The sequence below is a fragment of the Panicum virgatum genome, chromosome 3N (genome assembly GCF_016808335.1).
Source record: "Panicum virgatum strain AP13 chromosome 3N, P.virgatum_v5, whole genome shotgun sequence".
NCBI lineage: Eukaryota > Viridiplantae > Streptophyta > Magnoliopsida > Poales > Poaceae > Panicum > Panicum virgatum.
This window is the reverse complement of record NC_053147.1, coordinates 11,690,776-11,700,786: the sequence shown is the minus strand read 5'-3', so window position 1 is coordinate 11,700,786 and position 10,011 is coordinate 11,690,776. Positions and strand designations below refer to the sequence as shown.

The 10,011-nt window shown below is 43.0% G+C and overlaps 2 protein-coding genes across 15 annotated transcripts; both read right to left on the bottom strand.

The window, feature by feature from the left end:
• Positions 1-355: 355 nt before the first annotated feature.
• On the bottom strand, positions 356-3,980 carry LOC120664286 (E3 ubiquitin-protein ligase At1g63170-like). Of its 9 annotated transcripts, none has more exons than XM_039943436.1 (7): positions 3,889-3,980; positions 3,498-3,577; positions 2,593-2,603; positions 1,854-2,506; positions 1,222-1,347; positions 864-1,146; positions 373-775 (listed from the first exon to the last, which is right to left on the bottom strand). In XM_039943436.1, exons 4-7 carry the CDS (start codon positions 2,453-2,455, stop codon positions 548-550), a joined length of 1,239 nt encoding a protein of 412 aa, XP_039799370.1. In that variant the 5' UTR covers positions 2,456-2,506; positions 2,593-2,603; positions 3,498-3,577; positions 3,889-3,980; the 3' UTR covers positions 373-547. The 9 variants fall into 9 exon arrangements, with proteins under 9 accessions (XP_039799362.1, XP_039799370.1, XP_039799371.1 ...); XM_039943437.1 differs by having other exon boundaries at positions 1,854-2,488; XM_039943434.1 differs by having other exon boundaries at positions 3,656-3,943.
• Positions 3,981-5,155: 1,175 nt separating this feature from the next.
• LOC120664285 (pre-mRNA splicing factor SR-like 1) lies at positions 5,156-9,218 on the bottom strand. Of its 6 annotated transcripts, none has more exons than XR_005670825.1 (6): positions 8,977-9,218; positions 7,673-8,182; positions 7,471-7,531; positions 7,296-7,376; positions 6,697-6,768; positions 5,156-6,221 (listed from the first exon to the last, which is right to left on the bottom strand). XR_005670825.1 is itself a non-coding variant. In XM_039943426.1 (5 exons), exons 2-5 carry the CDS (start codon positions 8,106-8,108, stop codon positions 5,430-5,432), a joined length of 1,233 nt encoding a protein of 410 aa, XP_039799360.1. In that variant the 5' UTR covers positions 8,109-8,182; positions 8,977-9,204; the 3' UTR covers positions 5,156-5,429. The 6 variants fall into 6 exon arrangements, 2 of the variants coding, with proteins under 2 accessions (XP_039799360.1, XP_039799361.1); XR_005670826.1 differs by having other exon boundaries at positions 5,847-6,221; positions 7,821-8,182; positions 8,977-9,217; XR_005670827.1 differs by lacking the exon at positions 5,156-6,221 and having other exon boundaries at positions 6,702-6,768; positions 7,673-7,725; positions 7,821-8,182.
• Positions 9,219-10,011: the final 793 nt, after the last annotated feature.

Here is a 10,011-nt window from a genome sequence, read left to right as displayed (position 1 = left end):
CCTGCTTGGCTCAGGACCTTCGGTCGATTCCGAAGACCTCCGGGTGCCTCCTGAGACCTTCGGCTGTCTTTGGGTTAGCTCCGGCCTGCTTGGTTTTTCCGTCTCGTAGCTTTGGGCAACCTCCGACCTGCGAGACGGTGATCCCCAACATAATATATGCTGAGAGACCATAAAAAAAGGCCTTTTCAATCTTCTGAGACACAAACAAGTTCCTGAATCTGAGAGGCGAATGCAGCAGGCACGACAGCATTGGGCCAACAGCTGTCCTGTTTCCCAAGCCGTGCTACCAGAACCGCATTTCGTCATCAATAGGATCATATCAGCATTCAGAACATGTTGCACAATGGTAACTCTGGAGGTAGGGAACGAAACTAGAAGCAACACATATGGACGACAGGAGATATTAGTCAGTCAGGAAATAACTTGTTGGGTCACATAAGGGCTCATCGATCGACTGTACAATCTGCACTATATATAATTTACAAATTGCTCTAGTGGAAAGCCGCATCAAAGGCATGTTGCCTCCTCATGGGACAAGCTGCCATAGCTATTGTTGCGATTCAATGTCGTTTCCTACCCTGTTGTCGCTGTGGCGGCGCCCAAAGCCAATGGCTGGAGCAGTTGCCGAGACAACGTCAAGCTCAGATTTGCAGAGGGGGCACAGTGCATTTATCTTGAGCCACTTGTCGACACAGTCCTTGTGGAAGAAGTGCCCACATGGGAGCAACCGGAGTTCGTCATTGTCCACGTACCTTGCCAAGCAGATACAGCAAACCTGCGACCAAAGAGTCGAATTAGTTTTGCATTATGCACGAGGAGAGAAATAGCTGTGAAGTTAACATTAGTGCAGAAGAAAATCTCACAGCATCTTCAGCAGAAACAACGCGTTCCTTGTCTGTTCCAGCAGCCAACACCCCACTGCCACCTTCATTTCCATTTCCATCTCCATTACGAGGCTTCTTCAATTTAAACTTATATGTGCCTAAGGCGTTGATAGCATCTGAACTAGCACCTCTATTTTGGTTCAAATCTTCTCGGAAGCCCATTACAGAAATTATGCAGGGGAGGCAGCAACATATCAGTGCGCAGAGAATGAAGGGCATAGCATAGCCGATGCAACTGAATGTGAGGAAGGCTATACACAACCTGGAAACATGAGTACACCATGAAACATCTAAATCAGCTGCAAAGATACAGCATCATGGCGGGCTAGGAGCGCACCTGTACAAGTTTGGCGCATCATGGGCAGAAGAACGTCTACCAAACACCCACACATTTCCCACAACGAACCATACAGCGAAGAAACAGTCCAGAGCCATTTTGAAGTGATCAGCAAAAGCTTGGGCCCTACGAGAAGAGGAATGAAATTCAGAGAATGGACTCAGAGAAGCTAAGCAACAAAGCATTTATGATTCTGATAACCTGTATTGACCGTACATAGGTATACTGCAATGGATACCAAAACAGTGGGACTGTAAAACGTCAGATATATTACTGCAGTACTAAGTTCTTTTACTGTGCCAATTGCCCAGCAATTTCCAATCCTTTTTTTATCTAACAAGTCAGATTTGATAGTCAGACCTGTATTATATCAATTGTTACTTCTTGAGGAAAAGAAAATAACGACACAAGATATCTGAATTACAAAAGCATGTTGCCAAATTAATTCTCTTTGCAATACCACTTAGGACTGAGTGCATAATATCGATCGATCCCTAATCACTCATGTAAAGTATTATACACCATGCAACTTATGACCACATTTCACAGATATAGACAGTGGAAGTGAATGATGAAGGAAGAGCAATATATAAATAAAAGCAGTAATGTAACCGAAGTCTAGAATATGGTACCTTGGATTTACAGTAACCACGTTGTTTCTTGAAACTCCATTTGTGCCTGTTACAACACCAGCTTCAGACACTCGAGGGGCAGAAAATTCCTCAGAAGAATTACTTTCAGGGATGTTGTTTGGAATGTAGTTCTGATTAGCTGATTCTTGCACAGTGGCCAGGTGGTTGCGGTGGAGATAGCGCCAGTAAAGATGAGGAAGAGTTGCAATACAACCTATTGTATAACCAATGACCCACTCAAACAATGGAGCATGAGGATGTTCATTCCTTGATACAGACAGAACACAAATAGCAGCTATAATCTGGCTGAGATTTACAACTAGTTCAACTGAGATCCAGAAGCCAGAATTCAGAGGACTTCGCCGACGAGGACCACGATTATCATCTCTTCTTGCTAGAGGAGCGCTCGGAGTGTTAGATGCAGCAGTTGTTCCAGAAGAACTTTCTGAGTCACGAGGCAGTTGATCCATGCCATCATGATTATCTCGACGAGGTGTAGAAGAAGGGACATCATCCCTTGGGATACCAATCACATGCTCCATGAGTAAAGGGTGACTATCTGTTTGACTCTCTCTTTCTGATACAACAGGAAGAGCATCCATCAACCAAGAGATTGCATGGGAAATTACTGGTTCCTGTTCCAAGAAACAGAGCTGATTTGATTTAAGATAAAGCCAGCGAAATGCACATTTTACAAGATAATGTGCTTTGCTCTGTCGTAACTACAGTAGCAAGTTACCTCCAATCCACCTAAAAGAAAAGGATCACCAGAAATCAATAAGCTGTTTAGCTATCTCTCTTTAATTAGGGAAGTCTTGAAGGAGCAACACAAGCAATAATAATAGGCATAAAGGTCACCACAAATGACTACAACATACGATTTGAAACTCCATTAGAAACTATTTTTGGATCAGCATTTGCAAATGTTGTATACATTTACCAAATGACAACCATTAGGAGAAAGAAGGGTATATTTTGTTCATTTGAGCATCAAGCTTCTAGAGATGTTCTGAGGTTCATATGTTATGCCCCCATCATGTGAGGGCATGGGTATGTAATTCCTCCTAAACTCCTAATAGCTTGAGTTGTGTGGAAATGGAAATATGTGCGGGTAAGCTTCTCATCCCCTACACATGCCATAGTCATAGAATAGAATACTAGGATAATACTTTAAGGGATCACAAGTTACAAACATGTTAACATACACTTTCGCTACAATTTTAACTTCATCAGAAAATCTGGAGGACCTGAGTTTGGAGCCCCATATTGACAAATCCCACTGAAACTGAGCAAACAGTTGAACTTATAACCTCAAGCTCTCTTCAAAGAAGAGAACAAAATAAAAATAAAAACAATAACAATAATATTACAACCCAAGCAAGTTCTAATGTCACAAATTCAGCTCTTCCAATCTTCTTATATGGTGAGACACAGTAGCAACAACAATCATGCCTACCACGAGGTCAATCAAAAGAGTAGCATGGTAATTATGTCACCAAATGATTATTAACTTGCCACCACATTTTGCCCACTACTTATTAGTTCCACAAATCGCAAGAGACTAGGTAAATACTGAGTCCACTGGACGATGAAATCCGAAGGGACAATCCAAGTTAAGCAAGCAAGAAAGGAAATACCACATACCTCGGAAGAGGAGAAAGAAGTTCCCGACCCAACAATCATCTCACCAACGGGTCAACCACGGGCACCTCCACTCCGACCGCCTGAAAGATTCACGAACCCATGAACAACCAAGAAGCAACGGCGCCAAGAACAAGAGCAGAACCACAACAAACAATAACCTCGGCCGCTTAAAGCCGAATCGATGCTTAGGTCGCGCCCAAGATTTGCAATAGAAAACTGCAAAGAAAAATCGCCGGGCGAGCTCGCGGAAGGAAAGATTGCGCCGGGGGAGGAAGGAAGGGAAGGGACAGGTGCCAAACCCTCGGATCAAGGCAGCGCGCTAATAAGAAAGGGATGGTAGAAACACGGAAGCATCGCCCAGCGCGCTAATAATAATGGGGGTAAATTTTACCAAATCTGTGAGCTCGAATTCTTCCTTCCCACCGAGTCTCGAGTGGCAACGTTTACTTGGATACTTTTAAATCGGTTTATTTAATTCAAATATCTGTGGGCGAAGGGAATCTTTTTTGTTCCGGAAGAAGGAAAAGCGTGTGGGCTGCGTCCATCCTGGCCGTCCGTGGGACACGTGTCCTGGATCGGACGGAGGACGGTGAGAAGGATGGCATCGGCGATGCTGATGCGGATCCCGTGTGGCCGCTCGATAGGGAGAGATGGGAGGCTGGAGTTAGTGAGGCGATACGTGGCGGGTTCCCCGTGGCTGGGAGAGGCGGCTCGCTGCACTGCGCGGTGCAGGGGAGTGGATTAGTTAGATCAGTGATATAGGATAGAATAATGTATGATTAGGAGGGGCATTTCGTTTTAACATTTTCCTTTTCTTTTTGGAGGTCTAAAATCTATTCAGAAAGTATAGGACTGAAGGAGTATATTGCAGCACATTTCAAGGACTGCAGTAGATGGGATGGTCTAATTTGTACGACAGAATAATGTTTTTCTATATTATCACTGTTCTTAAAATAAATTAATCAGCATGTCTTAAATGTCATATGTTTAAAGATGGATGGAATACAATACAACAAGAAGAAAACCCCAACAACTCATTCAGACAGATGTGATCATGAGGTAAAGACATAATGACTTGTTTTCTGGGTTCTGCTCCCACTAACCAAATATTACTTGCATCAACTTTTACCATACTATAAAGGATAATGAGACTGACCCGTCAACTACTTTTGGCAGGAGATGACTTGTGGACATGTGGTATTGCCGATTTGAGTCCCAACTTTTTCTCGCGAGTGTAAATCTTAGACGTAGAGACCGAAACGTATTTCTCGCTGTTGTCTTTATAAAAAGAAATGCCTTATCGTCAACTAATCTTCCGTTGCATTGTTTATTTCATCATGCTGCAATGCATCACCTAAAGGTCGGAGTGCTTGCTCAGTCACACGTTGCTTCCAGATGATGCACGAAGATACTGTTCTTATGCGTTTGGGATGAATGCTTTGATGCCAACTTGCAATAGCGGTTGTCGGACAAACTTTGATGCATGGTATAAGCACGAAGATACTGTTCATACGAGTACTGGAATGATCGCCAAATGCGTGGTACATTCTTAGTACAAACATTGATGTAGATCCAAAACTGACTTTATGAGATTGTAAAAGGAAAATGGGAGGTCTACAGCTCATACTCAGCAAAGACAAGGTACTACACTTGCAATATTTGAAAGTTGAAAGTGAAGCATTTTACCTTCGTTTTGCATTAGCATCAGGCAAGCACAAAGCACGGGACACCATGTGTTTATACAGTATGTTCCAATATCTCCAGATGCATGGGAGCAGCATATGAAAAATCCGTTAATGACTACTCTTAGTGATAAGAAGTCGAGATTCAAAATAACACTCAGCAATAGCAAGTCTAAGAACAAGTAGCTTTTCGAGACTCAACCAACGCAGCACATTGACAGGTAGAGACCGCAGTATTACAGGTCTGAATTTACCTCCATCTAGGGCCTCCTAACCTGATGACCTCCTCAGCGCATGAATCACGGCAAAGCTTTTCAGTATCGCCATCTTCCTTCTTCTCAGTAACATCACCGTACAGATCCTTCAGCTTTGCTAGGTTGCTTGAGACGGTGGCTGCCTTATCTTTATTTCCATCCCTGAATGGGCTGGATCGCTGCTCATTCCGGCTCCGGCTCCTGCTTCGGCTCCTGCCCCTGCTTCGACTCCGGCTTCTGCTCCTATGACGAGAGCTAGAGCGCTTGTGCCTGCTACTTTCACGATCCCTTCTGTCGTCTCGTCTTTCTTCTGAATGCCTGGACCTGTAGTAGTCACGGTCCCTGCTATCACGCCCACGTTGATGATAATCTCTGATGTCCCGATCACGATCACGGTCACGTCTTGAGCGATCCTGATCCCGGCTCAAACGGTCCCGGTCACGGCTAGAACGGTCAAGTTCCCGGTCAGAACGATCACGATCAGGACCGTCACGACTACCACTGCGACGATATGGTGAGTAAGAGCTTCGAGTATCATCATGGGTGATGGTTCGCCGAACAGGGGATGAATCTCTGGTGGAAGCCCGGTGTGGAGCCCGTTGTCCAAAGGAAACTGACAGAGAGGCTTTCACAGAAGGAGGGCGACGTGCAGTATCTTCTGATCCCTGACGACTGGAGTCTCCAGTCACTCCAGAAAGCTTGGTGGGTAATTTCATCTTCTCAAGATTGGCTGTTACCTGACGAGTTACTGGAAGAGGAATTCTTGGAAGAAGACTATCAAAATAATACTGCATCATGAAAGGGAAACAAAGCAGCATGCTGATCAGTATAAGTTTAATAGAAGCTGGAGTGGCTTAAAATGGCAATCATTTGTCAGCAGTAAATGACAGACATGAAATAACTCCACTTAACTGAAAACAGCAAAAAGAATAAAAATGCATAATACCAGACAAGGCAAATTGAACACAAAGTCCAAATATGTTATGCAACCATGAATAGACTTACGAAAAAAGCTGTACCGCTAATTGGCAAAGTTTCTGATTATACATGAAACAAATGTAGGGATTTAAAAAATTCACACACATTGACATGGACAAGGAATCAAATACATAGCTTAAAAATTCATTATCCTATGAGAATCAATGCTAGATTCAGCAGAAAGCAAGAATCTCAAGCTACGCATGAAAATATGTACACAACAATAGGTCAAAAGACCAATATGCTTATTCCATTCAGAAACGATAGGGGAGTCAAGAAACAGACCTGTCCGAGTATAAGGTCACGGACATAAACACCCATGGTAGTCACACGGCCATTAGATCCAGGGGAGAATTCCTGTACCAGGAAAAAAAAATATACAGCTTATTCAGCTCTTAATTAATGCTAACAGCTCATTTAGCACATGAAAACAAATGGAGACTCCACAATTCCACATAGCATAAAAGTCAAGCAAGTATTCAACGAAGAACGGCACCTTTGGTCCAAGCAAATATGGGGTAGCCTAGAGATGAAACAGAATAACAGCCACACAAACCAAGAGAGGAAGTAAAAAAAATATAGTAATGTCGAACTAGATTGCTGGCATAAAGAACTATCAAATATAGCGCTGGTTATAAACTTATTTTCTTTGGACTTTTCATGGAATATTCACCTCTGACTTTTATAGTATCCCACTCTAGTACAAGTCACATGGAAACCATAGTGGCACCTTTCTTATCAAAGATGACAAATCAGCACTCTTTGGGTATCAAATGGAAGTTCCAGAAAGTGATAAGAGTACTATACTAGCAAAAGTAGGTGTTATTTAAAAGTGTGGGGCACAAATAAATAAACAAGCAAAGTTAGTAAAAAGATCTGTGTACCTCATCATCCCTCAAATAGGGCTCATACCATGTCCACAGAGTCTTTGGATCTGCAACATAACGAAGATACAAGAAACCGATCTGCAAAAAACAAACACCACACAGTCATTCACCATAAATCGTCTGATTGTATAACAGGCTAAGTGAAGACAAACAAAAAAAACAAAATGCTCACAACTCCAAAGCACAGACTGGTACACTATGAACCCGCTTGCAAACTTTGTCATCCCCGTGTCCTATGACCAAAAAGTTCAGGCACAAAAGTCCATCCAAAGAAATAAGTCGTTGGACTGTTAGTGTCTATAACCAAAATGTATGCACAAAATTATGTATTACAAAGAATGCAAGAATTATTGCTTTGGATCATAGAAACCTACTTTTTATCGCAAAAACATTGCTCAGTTGAGTTCTGCAGTACCCCAATAAACATCTGGATTCATGCACTAACCTCAAGCCTAATGAATAGATATGGTACCATGAAGCAAGAAATTCACAAAAAAGAATACGCCGGTCACAGGAACTTACAGCTCTAATGTATGGGGAGTCAGGATGCTTCAACAAACCGTGCATCTGTTTGACAGTAAGCTTCATGGTGAAGAACTTGTAGAGAAGACAGAATGCAGTGGAGGGCCCCCTGCAATTGCCAGTCATCCAAGGTTCCACGTGTTCGACACAAGAGTAGATCTCATCAATGACTTCATGATAGGTTTTTAGCCTGTAGAGCTCCTTAAAGTATTCAGAAGACAGAATGTTCATGCGAAGAACCTTCTCCATCAGCAAATCAATGGGCTTCCCTGAAGTCTGGATCTCCATTTTTTAGAACAATCTTCAACCTCAACTACAAAGAACGAGATGGTATTATCCTCCTATCCAAAAGTTTATGTGACCTGCACACATCAAAGTCAGGAGATGAGAAAGGTATGGCCAAAACTAAGAAGATAACTCATAAAGATTCTGCTAAAAAGCTGAAAACAACTGAGTGAGACAGATCATTTCCTGAGAAACAATCTAGTGAAAAATAATACCCAGCCTAAACCTTAGATGAGCGAAAGCTACCGCTTTAACACATTATCTATAAAGAGCCAAGCTAAACTTGCATTGCTTTCCTCTATGTAGTGAACAGAACAGCATTGACACCAACTCACAGCTAAAAGAACATTATTTTGACCAAAATCTAAATGATATTCACCTCATATACACATCCAAACTATTGAATTGTACAAGGGACAAGCTGCTTTAACCCATTTGATAATGGGTGGCCAAGAGAATTTCCCAAAATATTAAACACTCCTGACAATGCTGGTCCAGCAAATAGTTGTGTAACCCTGACCCAGGTAAACCAGACGCTTCCCGCACCTTTTATCGATTGTAGCAGAACAAATCCAACAGGTTCCCCTACAATCAACTATACCACGAGGCGCCCAGACTCGGATGCGGCCTAATCGTGCGGCATGCTGTTTCAGTTGTTAGTTGAACCGGCACAATTCAGGGACGGATGAAGTTAGCGGCCAGTATTATCCACACAGCAAACAAAATCAGCAGCAGACTGGGCGCAAGGACCGAAGCATCCGAAACGGAGAGAGGGATCTGGTTTCGATTGCTCACGGCTCACAACAAGCGCCTGCGGCAGGAAACAAAATCATAGAGAATAGCCCATCCAAGCGAGCTAGGGTTTCCTTACCAGAAAAACGACGATTCCAGGTCCGGATGGATCTTCGCGCCACGCCTACCCGGCTGCGAGGAGGAGGAGGAGGAGGAGGAGGAGGGCGACGGAGAGGATGACTGCGAGGGGAGGATTCCGTCGAGGTCGGCGGCGTGCTAGGCTTTGGCGGAGGAGGCGTGCGCGTTCGGAGCTGCCGCCGCGGAGAGAGGGAGGGGAAGGACGAAGAGAGTTTTCAAAAAAAAAAAAAGGACGAAGAGGATTTGATTCGCTAGCCCTAGGGGGACCTCGACCTCGATGCGTGGCTACGAGGGGTATTTTAGATATTTTCTTGTCTATTTTGTTTACTTCTTCCCTGCTTATTTCTAATGCAAGTAAGCAAGTTTACTCCATCAATCAAAATTCTAATTGAAATCTAGACAAGTTAATTGAAATCTGGATAAATTAAACAACATAAATCTTACACGGATTAGATTAGAAGATGAATTTTGTTGGGCCCTTTTCACATTTTGTGGTCGAGGCCTACTAAGCTTCACCGTCATTTACAGTAGGCTGAATTTGACTTTGAGTGACTAAAGGTTAGAATGGGTTCTACCAGGGATGTTAATTTGTGATCTTTAAGTGCACCTCCAACTCTCTTTATTCAAAATTTTGTACTAATTTTTCAAAATAAAATATTATTTTAAAAAAGTAGTATAAAATTTTGAACTAAATAGAGTTGGAGGTACACATAAGTGTCACCAATTAACGCCTCTAGGTTCTAGATTCTATACTCGTGAGCTGTTTGAACGTACAATCAAAGGAAACACGAATTTACAGCAAAGATTTAGCATTGTCCTCAAACTACTGTTTCAACCTTTATTCTTCAAAAAGAGAGCGAATATACAGACGCAGAAGAAATCATACTGTTGACTGTTTCCTCGACGAGACGGCGCGTTAGCAAGCATCTCGGGCCGGCTTGGCCCAGTTCTTTCTGGCCCATTTGGGAGCTTGGCTGCAATGTAACCCCATTCCCAGCCTTCGGTATTGTAGCCCAAAAATGGGAGGGCCAAAGCC